The sequence below is a fragment of the Gambusia affinis genome, linkage group LG02 (genome assembly GCF_019740435.1).
Source record: "Gambusia affinis linkage group LG02, SWU_Gaff_1.0, whole genome shotgun sequence".
In the NCBI taxonomy this organism is placed as follows: domain Eukaryota; kingdom Metazoa; phylum Chordata; class Actinopteri; order Cyprinodontiformes; family Poeciliidae; genus Gambusia; species Gambusia affinis.
In genome coordinates this window covers 5,442,889-5,464,534 of record NC_057869.1, presented here as the reverse complement: position 1 = coordinate 5,464,534, position 21,646 = coordinate 5,442,889, and the positions used below count along the sequence as shown (strand labels likewise).

General features: G+C 35.3%; 1 protein-coding gene across 2 annotated transcripts in view; it reads right to left on the bottom strand.

Moving 5' to 3' along the window:
• The window catches only part of luzp2 (leucine zipper protein 2), a 185,510-nt gene that overhangs the window by 9,188 nt on the left and 154,676 nt on the right, over positions 1 to 21,646 (bottom strand). For both annotated transcript variants that reach the window (XM_044142202.1, XM_044142211.1), the window contains exons 7-10: positions 14,590 to 14,652; positions 10,260 to 10,334; positions 9,396 to 9,563; positions 123 to 227 (exon numbers count right to left, since the gene is read on the bottom strand). In XM_044142202.1, coding sequence (XP_043998137.1) covers positions 123 to 227; positions 9,396 to 9,563; positions 10,260 to 10,334; positions 14,590 to 14,652 — 411 coding nt within the window. The remainder of the gene's footprint in view (positions 1 to 122; positions 228 to 9,395; positions 9,564 to 10,259; positions 10,335 to 14,589; positions 14,653 to 21,646) is intronic.

Here is a 21,646-nt window from a genome sequence, read left to right as displayed (position 1 = left end):
CATGTAAAATTTGTGTGAACCACATGTGATCACATGTGAAAGTCACATATGATTTTCATGGGATTTTTTTGTAAGGGCTGTGATCACATAGACCATTACCATTAATTACTCCAAAAGCTCACCTTTTCCATCTGACACTCTTTAACTCCAACACTCTCTCTTCTTATTTCACTGATGTTCATGGGTGATTTACTGGAGGAAACAATTCTCTGAACCTTGGAGATATCCTGAAGAGAAAAGCAGACACTTTTTTAGTTTTATTTTGGGTTTTAAAAAAGTACATAGACATTTAACAGCTCTGATGGAAAATTATTTTGACTTGTAAAGTACTTACAATATGCATACTATTTAAACCTAAATTTTGCAAATGCATTGGGTTGACTTGAAGTGGACATATAACCTCAAAATTTCACAATAGAGAAATTTTGGGGGTAGAATAGAGGTGTAATATTAAAAAAAAAATCCACAGCTCAGTTTGCTTTAGTTTCAGGGTACACTTTGCAATTCAGGTTGTATCATATTTTTTTTTTCTTTTCTGTTTTGTCAACATTCCAGAAACACCATACAACAGCATTCGATAATGAGCTTTTTTGTTGCTGCAAGAATGGGGGCTCCCAGGAAAATGTTTCGAACTCTGAGCCTTCACAGCAGCCAGGCGAAAAAGCAAAACAGCTTCCTGACCTGGCTCTTGCGCTCTGCTGCTTCAATAGGTTACAAGTACAAGACGCTTGTCTTGCATGTGTGCTGAGCTAAATAACATACACATGTCCCAAAGTGAGACAAAGCAACCAAAGATTAACAGCAAGACTATAGACATGCAGTCACAACTGGGATTTGGTGACCCTTACTGAATTTAACACAAGTTACATATGGGAATGTTGAAAATGTTGCTTTTTGTAGGAGCAGCATTCAGTCATACACAAAAAAAATTGGACAAAAATAAGTGTTATTGAGTACATGCTGGCCACAAACGGACCTTTACAGCTGAAATGAAGCTAAAGGGATCATGAGGAAAAGGTTAAGTCAAGTCAAGCACATTTAAGCAACGATGCAGTTCAAAGTGCTTTACATTATAAAATAGGTGCAGTGGGTGAAAAAAAGCACACTTCCCTCTACACAAGGACACACTCCAGGCTAGAACAGGCCCCTGCGTCAGGTTTTCCCAGTGCATATGGGCTGTAAACCTCCAAACTGAGACTTACAGAATGCATCATGAACAGATGCCTGAACAACCTTAACTGACCGATCTTGACACAGAAATTGAGTGTCTGTATGGCTCCTATAGAGGAAGCAAATTTTCTTCCTAACCTCATTCAATATCAAGATAATTTGTGAAGTTATGAGGGTGAGACTTGAAGCCAGACTGATAAATTGAGAACTTAAACTTTTTGGGCCAGCTCTAGGACAAATAGGCCAGTGTCTACATGCCTGTAGATGAGGCTAAAGTCAGTCGACCCATCTCCTTCTCCATACATACCATCATTTGTGAACAAAACACCAAGATACTTAAAGTCAGACCCCCTATCTGAATGGAGCAATCCACTTTCAAAAGGCGACTTAAAACAATTTGGATTATTGTTCTTTTGTTTTTGATTTTTTGCTTTATAGATTATACTACAGGTTGTGGGGTGCAAACAAAAAAGGTGCTAAAAAATAGTAATTTTGGTATTCAGCATTTGCTTTCCAAACAAGTATACAGTTAAAGTAGGTCAGATTTGGTCTCTTGAGAGCTTAAAGTAAAATAGCTGCAAAATGAAGGGAGGCAGTCTTTGCTTGTCACTGCCAAACCTCATTCCGACTTTGTCAGCTGAAGTAACATCCTTTTAGCAGGTTCAATGGAAATGACTTTACTTGAAGAAGTTACCACTTTTTAGCCATTTCATGCATAATTTTAAAACTTCTGACAGGATCTGTCTCAATCAACCACAGTTTTTTGAAATGCAATGGAAAAAGGGAAACCTTTTACGTGTCATTTTCTTGGAAGTGATCTTCCAGCAGAAAAAAGCTGATGTTTAAGTTGAGAACATTTATTATTCAGCAGTTTCAGAGTAAATTGAATTCCACTGTAAAATCTAAAAAAAGTTAATAATGTGATATAATTTATAACATAATGGGTCAGTCTACATCCATTGGAAAAGCTGACTGATGCTTTTAAAAATGGCATAGCTTGCAGTTATATTCACTCTCTACAATGGGTACAAAAGTGTGTGTGCAGGCCCCAGGATCAAACTTCACACAGTAAAAAGTCACTTTTCATTCACAAACTAAAGCAGAAAGTAATGAAAATGTCAAACTGGGAAGAAAAACATTTTCCACTGTTAGAGCCTTTATACACAACAAGACTGGAACTTATTTTCAGCATATAAATGTCCTTCTGGATTTTTTTTCTGATGTTGAGAGGTTCTTATCAAATAAATCAGAGGTGCTAGAGCTCTGCATTTCCAACTCTCAAGGATGTGAAGAACGTATGTGTGAATATGGGCTTACTCACATTAAAGCTGATCTTATTATTATTCAATGCTAACTGAATATTTATGAGAGAAAATATTTTGGGAATCTGCAGGTGAACTATGCTGAGCCCTCAATCCTTATTTCATCTTTAAATGACAAATTATGGATGTTTTAAAAATTGTAGACAATTTCACTTGACAAATGTTCATCAGGAGGATTTCTGATTTATTTTTTTAATGTTAGCTTTATATATATATATAATATACTTTATGCGCTTTATAGATATGCTTTATTTGTTTAATCAAAAAATAATCCCATAAGTGCACAGAGGAGAGCAAAGCAGTGGAATGTTTGAGCTATCTTCTCTGGCACAGTGCTCTCAGCGTCTAATGAATCATCTCCCATCACTTTGATGAAAATTGCATACTATTGGACCACAAGCCTTGGCTCTCCCCCCCAAGACTGTTAAATATGAAGCAACTTCCATTTGAATGTTGCTGATCTCTGCATCTTCACACTAATGAATCTTTCACCAGCTTGGAGTCTTCATGTGTGCCAGTATGTGTGTGAGAGAAAACATTGTCAGTCTTATCTATGGAATTAAGCCAAACTAAAGGGTTATGTTTATTCAGGCTATATGACTGGAGGTCAAAGTGGAAAGATTGATGGTGCAAAACAAACATTCTTCCATGTCAGAGGTGCCAAACTCCAGTCCTCAAGGACCGGTGTCCTGCAGTTTTTAGATGTGCCACAGATACAAGACACCGGAATGAAATGGCTTAATTACCTCCTCTTTTTGTAGATAAGTTCTCCAGAGCCTTGCTAATGACCTAATTATTCTATTCAGCTGTGGTGCAGCAGAGGCACATCTAAAAGTTGCAGGACACCGGCCCTTTGATGACTGGATTTTGACACCCCTGCTCCATGTACTGATTGTAAAGCAAAATTTGATTTTATTTAGACAATGCTCCCAAAAGTGGAACAACTATTTCATCCATGATTTATTTCAAGTATCACAATATAATTTTACTTTCTACTGGCTTAGAAATACGTTGGAAGTCCCCAGGATTAGGGAGTCAATGGTTTGAGAAATATCTGGGTTTCCCATCCCCCCTCCCCTGACCAACAATACATACATATGGCACTATCGGTGATTTTACAATAATATAATTTTATATTACTGTATGTGACTGACACACAGAAGAACTTGTGTTGAAAAGCAGCAAATGTAACACACAGTATTCACAAAGTGCTGGACAAAATGAGCAGTCTATACAATAATTCACTATAATCATCTAGATAGTTAATTTAATATAAAATTCAGTATATGTTGGATTTTAACAAGTGAAATGAGCCATTTTCGCTATTTTCTGTCATATTCTGGAGAGCATTTCCACTGCTAGTTGCACTCTCTCTAGCCAGGTGACACTTCACAATGTTATACAAAAACAGTCAAACTCTTAAAAATTGCTGATCACAAATTTTTTCCAGAGATAGAGCTATTTAAAAAAAAAATTGAAAAAAAAAAAAAAAAGCATTATCTTGATGTGCAATGCTGGCTAGAGAGAGACCAAAAACAAACAAACAAAAAGCAAATGATTTATACCTATTTATACCTAGAAGGTTTAGTATTTCAATAAAATACTATTTTGTTATACTTTTAAAGGCACTGTAGACATGTATCAAATGATATAAAAGGACACAGCAGTCTGGGCTAAATTTATTTAGTTTGCCATTTCTTGTGAAATTTGCTCATTGGGGTTTTCACACCAGACAGGCAAAGACAGTTCAGAGTTGTTGTGGAATGTGAGCAACAACAAACCTCTTTTACAACATGATTTGTGATCCACAGTCTGAAAGCAGTTCTGTATGCCTAGGAGATCACTTCAGAAAGAGAAGGTTGGACATCAAGGTTGATTCTTCGCCGTTATGGCTCTTAAGTTCCTCAGGAGTTTGTCACTGAGCCATAATAGTCATGCTAGGAATATACAAGTCAAGATTACTGGACAGGAGGGATGTACAAATTCTTTCAGCAGAATCTGATGCATATCAAATGGTCAACAAGATGGATATTTTTCTCTGAAATGAGTTTGTTTCGTTATTCTTTAGTTTCCTTGTTGATTTTAAGATTAGATACTATTTTATGCTCTTGTCCTCTTTTGTTCTAAATATATGCTCTCTTGGATGTCAGATTATTTGCATATTTGTGATATATTAAAAATGCTTAAACTCATTATCTTGGGAGTAACTTTGTTGAGTTCTTCTTAGCTTGTAATAAGAAAATGATCATGTGATAATCATAAAGTCAAGTTCTTGACATTTGTGACTCAGCTGAATGTTACTTGGCTCTTCTAAGCTTAGTAAATGTTGTTGTTTTTCATTGCCTAATTTGAGTTAAATTTGGCAGAGATTTAAACGAGATCTGACCCACCTCCACATGCACAGCCAGAGTGGACAGATGGAGCACTGCAGTAACTTTTACAGTGGGGGCTAAGTAGGATTTATCAGACAGCCCGTCAAAGTAGCAAATGCTCACAACTGAAATTCTGCTATTTGTATGCTAATGAAGAGGGAAGTAATACATCTGTTAGCATAAAAATTAAACCATTGTTTCTTGAGTTTTTCTACTTATCTTTGCTTTTTTAAGATGTTTATTTTTATCTTATTGGGCATGGAATGGATGATGATGGGGAAATGTAAACCTTTCTACTGTACAATGTAACCTTAACTTTTGCTACCAGAATTTAGATGTACATGGCTCCTCAATTAGAGGTTACTGTGATCTAAGATGCCACAACAGCGAGGCAGCAATGGTACCAAGGTATCATGGTGAGATCTGGATGATTAAAGATAAAAAATTAAAAAAAACTTAGAAGGAACCGTTTAAGTGGTATGTCAAATTTCACCACCCACAAAAAGAAGCACACAGTGAATTGTGGCAGCTCTGAGGAGGGAAAAGCCTCTTAAAGCCAGCAATGCTCACCAGGATCATGGCAGATAAGACACAGCAATCCTATGGCGTGCGTGATGATTTCAAAGTGAATGCTTTTCAAAAATAACAAGTAATACAATCTTTGATTGAAGTTGACGTGGCTGCTTGAGGGGAACCAAAACAGCCATTGGAACCATGTACTGAATTTTTGTTAAATAACAACTATTTGTATTTTTTTGTTCCCTCTGAATTGTATTTTTATGTTGAATGAATATTTTTGAAGGCCCAGTGTTGCTGCATGGATCAAACCTTGACAGCTGATATTGGTTGTAAAATGTCAGTATTTTCCAGAGAAAACAAAAAGCAATATCCACACTGAAAGCTAAATCCTACATTTACTATGACTCTCCACGGCAGTCACCTTGTTTTATTTCTAAAAGGATTAAATCCTAAAGCCCCAGTTGAATCTGCTGTGACCTTGACTTAAAGAGACTCCCAACAAAGACTATTTGACAGTGAGTAATTTTCATGGTGCACGAACATAGCAAAACTCCCATAATGCTTGAAAGTAATTGTATTTTATATTAAAAGCTACATCACCCTCTACAAAGGCAAGCACAAACTTCCAAATTGCTGCCTGAGTTAGACATGCTATTATTCTGAACACCCCTGAAATCATGTTGGTCCAACTCTTATATTCTGTAGTAATTATTTTCTGGCCTATTTCTCTCTAGAGAGTGATACTCAAGGTACTAGATTCACAAATAGCCACTTGAAGAAGAGGTTATAATTAGCTAACAATTTTTTGTTAATATGGCATCTTGTATATTATGTACACACTCATGTGCAGTGAAGTAAATATTGCAGCAAAAAGGTATATTTCTGTATGTTCCTAAGCTGGCTGTTTCAATTTGAAATAAATTTCAGTCTGAATGCATCTGGAGAATGTGGAGAAAAAAGAAAAAAAACACCTGCTGTAAAAATTTGTGGGAAAGTTTTTTACACAAAGGCACACATAGAACATTCAGCTTATCTCTAATTCTGATTTAACAAACAGCAAAGATTATTTTTGAAATTTGAAATATTTGGCAGGGACTTCGCACAATAATTAAAATTGCTATAAATGTGCCAGAATTAGCCATTTGGCTATTTCTCGAGTGTTGTCCCTGAACATTTAATATTTTTTAAAAGTATCGAAGCCTTTTCTGTTACCAGTACTTGAACATTGCAACACATGAAACCACAGGTATACAAACATATGGTATCCCATTTTCCAGGTTTGGAACAAAATAAAATTATAAAATTAAGTCATGCATTTTGAACCAAGATATTGAAGAGAAACAAAAGGCTGATTCCATTATTGTAACTACGACCAGAATATGCAACTTGTCATGCACAAAGTATTTGCAAAAAGTTTTCCATGTTAATGAACAAGCAGCTACTAATGTCTGAATAATAAAAACCAGGGCCCTGATGTATTAAGTTTTGCAAAGTTGTTTCAGTAAAACTATTTTGAGGAAAATGTATTTTTCCTGTCTTTGCATCAGATTTGTGATGTAAATGTATGCATGTTTCCCTTTGACGAAACTTTGTCACAAGGCACTTGCAAATTCTGATGTCTGGTTCCTGTTTTTAGACATGAATGGGGGATACAGGAAAATGATTGTAAAACAAGAAACATGGTGGTCCTTTTCTTTGGCTTTGATCCAACCATGCATTTTGTTTTAAATTATGTATTTCAACATTTGGTTTGAGGAGAAAATATACACATCCTCTTTGTCATATTGTACAGAAATGATTGCTTTCCTTTTTTAATGTTGACTTGTTTCAATTTTCTTTGAAGCAGCACTGCTATAGCTAATCATACTCTGGTCTGTTGTTTCATCTCACTGATTTAGTAAGACATCACTAAACCTGTTTAATGATTATTGTTTCCCCCCCACGGCCACTACCAGAGCTACTCCTGCCATTGTTTTGTGTGTTCAGACATTTTTGCTAAGGGAAGTTCTGTCTGTGCATGTTTAGTGTTTCTTTGTGTGTCTGCTTTCTGTCTTCTCAAACTCAAAGTTGGTTGCAGCAAATGACTTCTGAAACATAGACTGATTCTGACTGCAGCTTTCTTACAGTTAAAAGGGAGTGACTTTTCATTGCTGCCACATGTTTGCTCTATGTGAGAGATTGCTGTAAAGTCAATGACTGGATGTAACTGGTTATGTTTCCTTACATAGATAACTTTTAACTACTTGTAACTTGAATTAGATTATCTTGTATTACACTGCGTATGTGACGATAAGTCTTCTTTGTTTAAATGAATGTGTTGGATTGGTATGAATGTATTTTATTGTGCATTTCTGTATAACTGGAATTAATTTCATCTGTTTATCTTGTAAAGTGCCTTCGGATGACACTATGGGAATAAAAATCTAAGGTCTAAATTCCATGTATAAAGGGTTTAGTCATGCGTGAATTGTCTATGTTCATCCATTATATGTATCAGTGTTGAACTTTTGTTCAACAATATTGTCAAGGCTAAGCATTTTCCAATACTGGCAATAATTCAATATTATCATGAAATTTAAATTTTAAATTCTCGTGTTATAAAAGGCTATTCTAAAAGAGGTGGGTGACTAACTGATCACAGAAAGTAAAGGAATAAAATGCTTGTACATCAATGCCCTTGACAATGCTGCTTTTACTGAGTGCATGCTGTTGCTAGGATACAAAAGCTATTGTTGCTGATAGTCGAGATCTATCCCTCTTTTGCTATTGGTGATTGGGTTCATATGGTGGATTCTTCCCCCCCTCTTGATTTTGCAATGGCAATGAAGGACAATACTAAAACTCAGGGATTGTTGCAATTCAACTATTTTTGACTGACAACAATGTGAAGGCAAAGTTTTTGTTTTTTTTCTCAGGGACCTACCATATCTGAACTGTGTCAAAATATATTTTTTTATTTTCTACTGGCAAGCATTAAATTAGCCAACCTGCTTCAATCCTTTAGTAAATTTTGGTCTTCTTGATTTTTTTGCATATTAATTCCATGAACTGATTAGATCCTTAGATAGCACGGCATATTTGTGGTTCTCTGCTTTGCACACCACAGGGTCTACATAAGTTGTTCAAACCCTCCTTTGACCATCCATCCATCCACCACAAATGATTACATTCTCTTGTGAAACTCTTCAGCTCTTCATGAAAAATTCCAAGTCATTCACAGGCAAATTATTTTAGAAAATATATACAGTATAAAAGTTATGTGTCAACTGTAACTCAGATAGGCTCTGAGTCTTCTCTCAAACCAGGACAAGTACAAAGTAAGGAGTCTGGTTGGTTTCCAAATCAAAATCTCAAGCCACCTTAAGTGGCTTCATGTAATGTGGAGGTGCTCAAGTACTTTATTTTCCTGTTGGTTTTATGCTCCAAAAATATAGTTTAAAACAATAAGTTATTTAAGAATAAGTGATCAAGTTCATCAGTCCTGTTAAGTATACAATAATTTAAAAGGACAATGTAAAATCTTTAGGGGAATGTTGGACAATGACTTAGATATAGTGACAGATAAATGATGTCAAGAGGTAAAACAAGTTTTTGTAGTGAGAAGTGTCATCAGTCTAACTCACTTAATGTTGGACAATGGGGAAAAATATTATTTTCACAAGTTGTCTTGAGCTTTGTGTTTCACTGATGTAGATTTTATACAGCAAATAGTCTTTAATGTATAAAACAAACTTGTAATCTTAGAATGTTAAAATTCAGATTTTCTTCTCTAGAGTGAATAAAAGATTTGTACAAGCCAGCGTAAAAGACAGCTTGGCAGAGTATATATTGACATCTGAGAGGGAAACATCCTGCTCAAGGACAAGTGAATCTCATCTACAGCAGATGTATGCTTAACAGAGCAATCTCTTCACTCATTCATCAATTATAAAAAGGTTGAGTTTCTTACAACGCCCAGGCCATCTCTTCCAATAACATTAAATCAGATGGAACTGTGTGAAATATTGAATACCTTAGCATGTGGCTGCTGAAAGGTGAGTCTGGAGCTGTTGATGAGCGATGAGTATCTGAATAGGTGGCTGGGGGAGGTGGGGAATCTGTGGCTGCTGCTGGGCTGGTTGTGCAGGACAGCTGAAAAGCAGATGTGAACTGTGTCCTTCAGTGCCTTCAGCTGTGACTCCTGTCTCCGCAAAAGATTACACACAGAAGACACCTGAATCTCTCCTTCCATCCACATGAAAAATGAATGTAAGCCATAAAGCCAGAGGTCATGCTATTAAGTGACTACCAAACACCGAAAAGTCATTGTTAGGTAAGAAACAAAGAAGAACTCAGCATAATAAATGTTCAGTAGAAAAAAATCATTTACATTTAATCAATAATAACAGACAGAATTATAGGTATAATTATTTTACAACAGCCCCTGAAGTCAGTACTCCAAAAGATGAACTACAGAATTACCTTCTTTTGAAATCTGCTTTTTTTTTTTCTTCACGCAATTTCAGCTCATCCAACTAAACCCTGATAACAGTATGTCAATAAGCATATGCACAGATGAAAAAAAAAATCTCACCAAGCATGCCTCTAAATGACTGAATCTAAACAGTATGAAAACATAATCTTGGGTGTGAAAACTGGGAGAAAAATCTTGGTACTTACTCCTCTGTTCAGAAACTACTTCTGAACAATGCTGTTTATTTTGCAGGCACATTATTTATTCATTTAACAATTTGAATGTCATTTCTTTAATTTAATTTCTTAAATTGCTGCATTTGAATGGGTGAGAATGAGATATTCAAAGCTGCTTCAGACATTCAAAAATGTTAAATAGATATTATTGACCAACGTAAACAACATCATATCCTTATTATGTCACCTTATCAAGGGCTGTCTTCTCTAATTCCTCCTTTGCGATGGTTAGCTTGTGCTCCAAGTCCAGAAGCTGTTGCCCCTGCAGAAATATATGACCACACATGTAGAGAAAAATATACTGAAGGTCTATGAAAATATTAGAACGGTTATATTTACCGTTCATCAATTGCTACACAAAGCTATGATTAGTTTGACGTCTACAAAAAAATTTACTTGATAACTCCTCCTCAAAAGTCTAACCATAATGAGGATTATTTTTTGACTATATTCCCTGGATGGAAGAGAACACACAAAAGGGTCATATTCCATAAATGAGCTGATTTAACATCACATGAGAATCAACAGCAGTCCCTCTGAGGTGTCTTTTATTATTGATAAACTCATCAGTCGGGCAGAAAAATACGCTCATTTTAGGATAATTTGCATGCAGCATACGTTTGCCTGGCCTTGAGAGTGGACTTTTGAGCCATGAACTTTTATTGGGTGTCTTTTACTGGCCTTTCAAAGTGATAAACTGCATGAGCTTAGATTCTGGAGCATTGAAGGTCAGATAGCACAACAAATAGTAATGACAAGCTCTGCAAACAGTCCATGACGATAAAGAGTGAGACGATGAGCCAAGGAGTTTTTTTTTTTTTTTTTTTTTTAAGAATATTATTATTTTTAAAGACAGGTCCATCCATCCTACCATTTTTTAAAATAATAATATTATTTTTTTTGAAGATCAGTCATTTAGGGATGATAAATTATGATATATTTATAAATGATATAAAATGAAATTCAGTTTAGTTTATTTGCCTGACAATAAAAATCCCCAGTATTACTTTTAAAAGTATTACATATTTCTTCCAGTAGGTCTCTTCTCACACAAAGCAGAGTTTGGAACTATTACGAAACTCAATTGTTACTGTTGTGTTGTGCTGAAGAGAAAATCAGAGCTTATACATCTTCAGGAGCAGTTCTTTAATAATGGACACATAGATGTTTGCACAGAAAAATGAAAGTGTTCACAGACACACAGCTATTTTCTATATAATGGAATGGACTTATATATTTTAGCAAAGATTATATTTTTGAGATTGAAAAATATTCAATTAGATATTTACCACTAATAAATGGTGCTAAACATTGTTCATGCTTTCCATATCTTCACTCTTGCTTAAACAGTAAAATATATATTTAAGAATACATTTCTGCTAAATCTATTTTTAGTATTGAACAATGAGCTCACTATTTATTTAAAGGAAATAGACATTTTGTAGTGTGTTTTTGTGCTGTATCACAGCACAGAGTGATTACATCTATTACACAGAGCATCATCACAAGATAGTCCATTGAGGAGGATGCATGCCTGACCACTCACCCAGAAATGCTGACTTCCAGGGTTAGTGCCACCAAGTCGCAAGCTTCATATTTCTGTGCTGAGTCCATTATAGAGGTTTGAGGTCAGTGGGCCACTAGCTTTTCAGCTATATACAGCATGCAGCTCCATCAGGCCATCGTTTTTCTTTAGCCTTTTTCTTTTTCTACGCTCGAGGAAAAACAGCTCTTGGGGCAAATTTAAAACTGGACTGATGGAAGAAAGAAGATATGAAAGCCTGAAAAGAACTTCTGCTCCAAAAATACTCTCTCAGGGAAACTCTGCAAAGGCACTGGCGGTCCTTTCAGCATTTTTGATGGTAAGTGTGAGTAAGAGAGGGGAGACCTGCCTCTTTGAGCTGTTTACAGCTGACACATGATGTAGATGCTGAGTTGGATTTCTGTTGCTGTCTTGAAGCTATACATAAGCAACAAAAACACATCTACTGCAGAACTTCTAACAAGGCAGTATGTCCCTATTGTGAATCTGCATTTCTTAGATTTTAAAAACTGAGTATTCCTTCTTTATCACTCTAATCTCAAAATATAATCTCACTGTGAAGACCCAATAGTGGCATTCACATCGATTGTGTTACAACAAATCCAATATTACTAAACTGTAGTACTGTGTGTACACAATTGATTTAGTTCAAAGCACTGTGTTAATAAGTTACTTTAGCTTTTTAGAGAGAACTTTGAACTTAATAAGGTTTCTTTCAACATGGCAATCTATTTTAGAAGTCTAAGTACTTTGCAAACTGTTAGAGAATTAAGAAAATATTTGTATTAATTCCCCTCAGATTTTGAGGTCATGGTGACTCCTATGCACCTGATCTGTGGCTATTAGGTTCAGGCTATTGCAAATTTAAATTTTTGAGTAAATTTGTTGTGATATATGCCTTTGCTCTCTCTTAGCACTATAGACTTCAACGGCGGTAGAAGCTACGAAAAGTCAAATAGTAGTTACTACATTATAAAATAATCAATGGGTGAACTGGCTCATGATATTTGTCACAGATATTTTAAGAGCTAAACAATGTGAGCTGTTTCATATTATGGGCATGAAGTTGGTTCAGAAAGATTAGGAAGTGAAATTCTAGACATCAAGGAAGGCAATGACAATCCTAAATGGTCAGCTTGTGAAAGGGTAGGATGGAAATATGACACAAAGGTTTGCTGTAGTGTTGTAACACAATCTGTGTGACCAAGTAATTCTGTTTTTTTGTTTGTTTTTTTAATTCTTTTTAATAGCAATAATCAAAAAACAACTTTTATGTTTTAATTATTTGCATTTGAAGCACTGAATGTATTTGAAAGGCCAGCAAAAATTTTATGGCAATGACAATCCTAAATGGTTTGTCATTGCTTTGTTGCTTTTATTGTTTCGACAAAGATTATTAGCTACACATTTTGTGTCTGATGACACAGATTAAGACTGCTCAGTTAAATACCATGAGTACTTTCATTCCTTGTTGCTGGCTTCATTGTTCAAATACACTTCATTGCAGAATACTTTCGGCTCCATTGAAGCATCTGATTGACCAGAGACACCTTTAAAGTGGGATACATCTATGCAGCCATATCATGAAACTGTAATGTAACGTAACATAACAGTCCATTAACCCATAAATTAGAATAATAAGTTCTGTGAGTTCCTTGATCATTCTTATCATTGTGACTTTGATGTGCTGCAAAATGTTCTTTTTGATATGGTACAGCAGCTGTCATAACCCATTCAGTTGCTTTCTGGTGGTAGGTTGACTAACATTTCCCCTATGATGTTGATGACATTTACATATCTCAAACTACTCTTTGCCACTTTCTGCTCCTTTATTGCTCGCCGGGGTTAGGATTTTAGCATATAGGAATTGCAGATGAGGTTTCAGCAACCTCTGCTATGAGTTTGTTATAAGTTTGAGAAGATCAGGTTCTGGAGAATGTGAATCATATCTGTTTGACCTTCCCAAAAAGAAATCAGGTTGTACCATCACAGAAAACTGACTATTTCAATGGAAAAGAAAAAAAATGCCCAAATTAGTCTTTTGCCTTTATAGTTGCAAACCACGTCTTCAGCATAAATATTAACTGTTTGACATTGAGAAATACAGCTCTTTTACCTGAACTGATCCAGTTTAGAGACAGTGATTTACAAGATCTGACAGCAGGCGAACAAGTCAATACATTCATCATTCAAAAACAAAAGCAGGCCAAAGATCAGAACACCCAGCAACAATAAATTCAGTTTTAGAGCTAATAGTAGAAGATATAGTCTGCTATCAATTCACCTTTTTTAAAAATCACATCTATCTCCATATATTTAACTCTAAAGCATCAAAATGCACATTCATAAGGAGGCATTACAGACCATTTTTGCAGAAATATGGACTGACATTTTACCACTGCAAACAAGACTGCAAAGGTTAGTCCATGTACCTGTGAATGCCAATAAATATTACGTGCTCACTCAGATATGAGAACATTTAGTCCTCACAATACAGAAGAGGCAGACAAGTAAGTGAAATTGGGCACCAGTTTGTTTGTTTTTTACCGCTGCTCATATTCTGCTAACAAAGATAGCAGACGCATAATGCACATCTGATTCCTTGAAATAAGAACCTCCCAAGGAAATACAGGAAAACATGGTGTCATATGTAATATGGGTCAATAAAATTCTTACTTATGAGCTCACATAATTCTGTATTATCATCTGTTGTCGAGAATGATCCACCACAAACCTTGTTTGATTGAAAAGGATGAGCTGTATCATGCAGAGGCAAAATCAGAGAACAAGATTTAGCAGTATGGGGTTTAAAAGATGGCCAATTGACTTTGCAGGCTGTTGTCTGGCTGCAGGCAACTTTGTAATTGCCAGCTGAATTAATTGGAGCACCGTCTGTGATGGGATAATTTTTTTTCCAAGGTAAGTGTTTACCCCTGGTCTGTTACAAAGCCACCCACCTTCAGTTTGAGCTTACCTTAAAAATTAAATCCTTTTTTCCATACCGCAGTTCTTTCAGTTGAGCCTGGATTTTTTTGGACTGCAAGGGAAAGATAAGAAAATAAGTGTTAGCTTATTTAAATAGCAAAACTGGTTTGAGATGTAGCTGGATTCTGCAAGCTGCAGCAGAAGAATCCTTTGTGAGTGGTCCCTGGGCAAAGCTCTGACTTAAAGAAAGGCCCTACTGAGAGGAAGAAAACATCAAATCTGCCCTTCACTGAATTGCATAGTACACAGAATAATGCAGTCATGCAGTGGCTTCTTGCCCACTGTCTAAGTCTGAATTCTTACTGCCCCCTCACATGCGACTGCCGCCGTCACAACATACTTGCAGGTTTTTACATTGTGACTGGCTCTGGCCCATTACTGGGTAGCAACACACATAAACAAAGAGGTTCTTCACTGCCAACTAGCCTGAGCATGAACGGTGTCCAGAGCTGCCTGACATTCACTCTGCTGTTTCACATCACTTGGCACAACCTAACACAGGGGATGTCTTTGTCATACTGCCATCCTCAAAACTGCTTATATTGTATGGAGAACACTGAATGCCTTCAAATGGAACCCATTGGTTTCTGACAACACCTCACGACACCAAAATATTTGTAAGTTAGGTATGCACTGTAAACTATGGAAGGCTGAGGAGGGAAGTGTGAAAAGAAACTAAGGATCTACTTTACACTCTGACCAAATTTTTTCCTTTTCTCACAGGTATAAATCGGTTTAACAAGAGTACTTAAGGAGGGATCATAAGTCTTTTTTCTAGATTTAAAAATGATTTTTTTTTGAGTTGGCCAAAAAAATTTTGTAAAATATAAATTGAAAGAAATTGCATCCATCCTTCAAAGCTCTAAATCCACTTGAAAACATTTGGGGATGGTTGTAAATGAAGATTAAAAAAAAAAAACTTCAGTTGCAGAATGTGAATGCCCTTTCTGTAGCCTTAGCTACGTCATGGAGCAACAGTTCAAGCAGCCTCCTGCAAACACTGAACAAAAACAGCAGAACAGTTCATTACTGAATTATTTTACTGACATATTTAAATGTATGTTAAAGGGATTTTAATCTAAAACCATATACTTTTTCTTACATTCTGCATTTCAGAGCTGAGAAAGAGGATTTGAGAAAAAGGTGTTTCTTTCAAAAATGAAAAACTAAACTCTGCAGAAAATCAAAAAACCTTAAAAACAAAATGAAAGGTAAAACAAATTGGACTCAGAAGATTAAAAAAAATACTGCTTGCATTTTAGGGCCAACCAAAGCACATGTATGTGTTGAGCAAAATGTACCATTTTACCTCAGATCAGCAAGAAGCACTTATTTTATCATCATTTTAGGCATGCTACAAAAAAAAAAAAATAAAATAAAGAAATGCTGAAAAATTATTTGTCTTTTTGTCAATTCACTGTGTTGTGAATTGACAACACATAGACAACAATAGACATCTGCACTGAGTCTTAACTTATAAATCGGAAAATGTGAATATACTGAGCATTCTGAATTGTTTTGCCTTCTCCTTTACCCTGGAGAATTACAGCAGTATTTTCCTTTATTTTCTGACTAAAATTATTCACTCACGAAGCCTGCATTCTCAACAGTTTTTCTAAAACAGTCAAAATACAGTCACACTGTATTTTGGAGCTTGTTGTAGTTTAACATCTTTCCCAAACTTTTTTGAGAGAAGACTCACAAAATGTGTCACTGTGAGTCATCATCCCTGGGAGGTCGATGACAGAGCTGTTAGATTTCAGCAGTCTGTCCAGAGGATAGACATAAACAGAACACGGTGTGTCTTTATCTCTTTTCATCCAAAAGGTTTACTGCTTAATAATAATCAATGACAGGCTCTCAAATATGGAGACAGTTGTAGAGTTTAGTAGCTAATATAATTAATTCGGGTTGTTTTTGTGAAGCACTTCTTGTTGTCTGTTCAGCCACAAGGTAACAGGCTTATTAGGAATTGTCACCATAAAATTTCAAGTTTTATGAAGGCACCCACTACATCCACGTTAAGACAATCACTAAATCTAACACATTATGCAAGTACATTTGTTTATTAGGCAATACAATTACGACATAACATCAAATATTTTTGTAATCAAATTCACTTCTATTGCAGTTTTTGGCACTTCAATTAACTCAATAATGATAAAGGAAACAGTTTGCATTTAGTAGCTCTTTAAAGGTTGTCACTTTTAGAGACACTTTCAATTTCACAAACAAGGCTCATTGGGATGTGCACTCTAATTTATTGAATATGACTGCAGCTGTAATTAAACTGCTGTATTAAAGATGTGCTGGTAGTCCTACTCTTATAGGCTGTAAACCAGCCTTTTTTAAAGCTTGGATTAATATTATTACATGCAATTATGTATGTCAAGGGTTAATAAAGTATGTATTTAATTGTTTGGATTATTTAGAAATATGTATCTTTGTGGGAGACCATCCAACCAATCAGAGAAATGCAATAATTTAGCTGGAATTCATTAAAATTGAAATTGCAAAAAAAAAAAAAAAAAAAAAAAATGTAACTGTGGAACTGGACCACATTTATAAAAATCACCCAGTGGAAAACATCAAGAACATGCAAATATAATTCTGAAAGGTCCTTCAAGGTTTTACAATCAGAAATCTCCTTTACCTAGCAGTTTAATCAAGCTTAAAATAACTGCCAAAACTTACCACACTCTTTTTGATGATTTAAAACTTTGCAGATTTCTGAATTGAGTTTATATTTAAATTTAATCAAAGGAAAGTTGTGTCAGCAAATCTCTGCAAAAATGTTAGAAGAATATAACAGTTTATTGTTGATGCACTCTCAGAACGGCTGTTTCGTAAAGCGTTCTCCAGTAGAAATTGATGCTTTTTCTTTAAGACTCTTACGTTTATTTTTTCTATTGTGTCTCACATAAATGACCCAATTTTAGTTAATCTGCCTGAAGATAAAAAAAGAGAAAAAAAATGCTGTGAAATGTCCAAAGTACATCCTCTCAGAAGTATTGTGACTTGTCAACATTTATTTTAGAAAACTCCAGTCATGCTCTTTTATGCCTCTAGTTCAAAAGTGGGGTCTTGCTGGGTCTTCTTCCTTGGAGCTCACTTTCATTCAGAAAGTAAAGAGACATTGTTGTTCCTTCTTCTTGAAGTTGAGATTGTGTCTTGTTTTGAGGTTTTGTGTGTCTGTTTTCCCACAATTTAAACTATTCACTTGGGAGACTCTGAATATAGTTTTTTCTCTTGTTCAAGGAGATAAAAAAAACAACAAACTCATAAGAATAAATTCAAAGTGTTTTACATCTAAAGCCAAAATGAAGGCACAAACTTAAAAAAGAGAGCAAAGACCACAGCAGCAACAAAAAAACAGATAAACTGACCACCATTAAAGAGTAATCTCAAACTAATTTACTAGTGTATTGTGACTCCATGACAACCAATTTCAAATGTCTAGGTTGTGGTGCTGAGTTGCAGTGTTTTCTTTTCTACTGCTCACAAAAGACTTGAGGTATTTCTTTTACGTATCTCTTAGGACCTTCTGTAGGGCTCAGTTCTTTCTATTCATGTGAAGGCCACTATGGGTAACACAGCAAGGTTTTAATGAGGTTTTAAGTACGTTCAATACAATAATTTTGATTTCTAACATGTTCCTTAAAAACATAAACAATACTGAAATTGCAACATAATTTGCTTTAAGGTAAAATTGTCCTTAAAAGCTGAAAAAACAGTAGTAACCTTAATGACTACCAGTGCATCTCGTTGCTAGATGGTTGCTCATGATTACACTTTTTGAAATTTGTATCCTATAATAAATAAAATTTCAGAAGATGGTATTATAACATTTAAAGACTACATGTAGTTTGACCCAAATATGTTCTACTTAATAAGGTATGAATTGGGTTGATTCGACTATACACAATATTGCTATTAGATGTGAACTAGATCAGTTTGTCTTGTTGGTGCATTTTGATTACATTTGTTGTGTGTTTGTTTAAAATGGCACAATATTAGCAAATGCTTTCAATCAATCAACATTTTTAAATGCTTGACGCTTAACAATCAGATGGTCTTTACTGAAATCTATTTCTCAATTTTTCTATTTGTAAAATCATCAGGGGTCTTTTTTTTATACCAAGCGACCACACAGAAAATTGGGCAGAGAGAAAAACACAGCAAATGATCACAATCTGAATCTCAAATTAGGGAAAGAAATCTTCTAGTACCTATTCTGTCTATAGCATTCTGTCTATATTACCAAAGAAAACCTTTCAGTGGTGAAAATATTGGTGAATATTGTGACAAAGACATTATTTTCTGCATATGCCTATTTTTGTGTTTCCCCTCTTTCTCATCTGTGCCTCTATCGCTGTGGGACCTTTATTATTTTGAGCATTGTTATTTGTGTCCATAGTGAACACCTGCTTCCATGAAACTGTCCAACTGAGTAAATATAATGCGTTGGCATGTGAAATGCAACTGTAGCAGCAAGTGAACTAATTCAAATACATTTGAATTGTTCAGGTTATTTATATATGTCCTGTTTAACAGAATCTATGGTTTCCAAAAGGTTTCTTTTTTCTGTACCTTTCATGATGCAGTACCCAGGAGATGTGAGCCTTATAAAGCAGACAGTAATTATTTCTAACATGAATGGCTGGAAAACAACTACTGTCAGCAGGATTTTACATTATGTTTGAACTCTGTCTTTTAGAAGTAAATGTGTTATGTTTCTCATTCCTCCAGCAAAAGCAGCAAGGTATGTTTTGTTTGTATTTCATTTGTATTGCAAGTCTGTGTTTTTTTATGTGAATGTTTTTTCTTGTGTTTTTATTTTATTTTTTTAATTTTCAAGGTCATCCAGAAGAACCACTGCATCTGTAATAAAGGGAGATGTTGAAATAATAAAAAACTAAAAATCACCTATCAAGACTATGTTTAACTTTGTTCATGGGGGGTGGGGGGGTCTGAAGATTTATTATACTTGGATTATACTGACCAACAATTATTGCTGTCTAAACAGACCTTTGTAAGATTAATATTGCAAACACTTATATGACAATGCTAGTATACAATATATTTTGCAGTTCAGTTATCCAGTAAATTTGTAGTTCATTATATCTACAAACAACTGTGTTTCATTAGCATAAAATGTAACCTTTTCCCCCAATACACTTTCTAGAAAGAACTGATTTTTCTTATGTGAGTTTGTTTTACCATAAATTGTCCCTGTGGGACAACACAAACAATACCCATGACAAACAGATCCAAAGGTGACAGGACACAAATTGGCAGTGGCACTTAAGCAAAAATGCAGTGATCCCCATCTTACGCTGAATTTTTAAATGCAACAAGAGTGTAGCATGGTCATAGACCTGCACACTCTAGCAGTGGGTTGCTGATGGCTGAATGCTCACAGACTCAACTATTATACTTCAATCATTTCTGTCAGAGTAATTTGATTTATTCAATATGAATAGTGAATGAGGTAGACGACCATAGCCATACATTTATATTAACCATAGATTCAGCCTTTGTACACTCCCTACGGAGGGAGAAATTGCATTGCAGGATATATCATACGGCAGTGAATGCAGATCTCCCAAACAACTTGCTATCAAAGCTGCCAAACATCAAACAAACCATGGGAAGATCTTACTTTGATTTTTCTTTCCTGAAAGAGGCCTGGGGCATCCTAATGTTACATGGCATTTAACATTATCACTTATCATGTTGGTGCCTCCTGGAAGGCTTAATAAATCTGCAATTAGGTTAAAACTTGAAAGTGCAAACACACACACAAAAACCCCACCTAAGACATAAATGGGGTAATGTGATTGACATTGATGCTTATCCATATGAGTTATTAAATCAAAAGCAGAAAATGGCTGCACTATCCACTTTTTATAATTGCACATTTTAATTTCTTTTCAGCCATGTTGCTAAGTGTCAGAAATCAAATAGCTGTTAGTCTGAAGAAAAAAAAAAAAAAAACATACATCTGATGTGTCTGTTTACCTATAAATTTACTGATAAATTACATTATTATTGGCAAATTAATTTATTTCAACTTTAGATGGGCACTGACACCCTCCACAAGGCAGATAAGCTTAGAAGTTTACTAATAAATAAGATGGCTGCTTAGAGAGAAAGCTTGGGGGACATTTACAAGATTGGAACCATGACTGGAGTCAGTGCCACAAAAACCACCAAACACAAATATCTGAGCTGTAAATGTCTCGTTCCTTATATAAACTACTACACCAAAAAAAATGTGTTGGCAAAGCATAAGTAAAATCAGTCAATGTTTACTGTTATTCAATCTTATTGAGACGGAATTGTTGTAATGAAATAATTCGTTGTTTTCTGTCAACTGATTGACAAACAAAAAGTAGTTTGTAAAGACCTTTCTGTCTCTCTGACTGTTATTCACCTACTCTTTTTAATAAAGGTGATAGAAGCATTTATTAAAATAAAGTTGTGGGACTGGAGAGATTTTCTTCAAAGCTCATTAATTGTCCCAATATCTAAAATGATAATGACATGCAGCTTCATTCAAAAAGCCCTGCAGAATTAATTACATAAGGCCATTCACCTTGAAATGTGTCATTACATGAAATCTGCAGTTTTATATTTTGTCCGTCTTTGTAATTTGTCCAAGTAAGTGCAATTGGATGGATGGATGAACAGATGGATGGATGGTTTCCATGGATGTTTCAGTTAAATCCTGATGCATGATTTCAACGTAATTTCAATGATAACAGCTCTTACACTGAAGTGTGAAAACATCATTCTTCAACATCATGACTGCGCAGCAACACCATAAATTTGACAGAGGAGGGAAAGGGGTGATAAATTCATGCAGATGTGAAACAGATTAAAGGGCATCTCAAATGCCATTTATCTCCCTCCTTTAGCAAATGGTTCTAACTTTGACACTGAATCAAGGTTTTTCAGCTATCAGATGTTTCCCTTGAGCGCATCAGCAGCACTTTGATATGTTCCGTGACATTTACATAATGAACTGATAAAACGTAAAATAG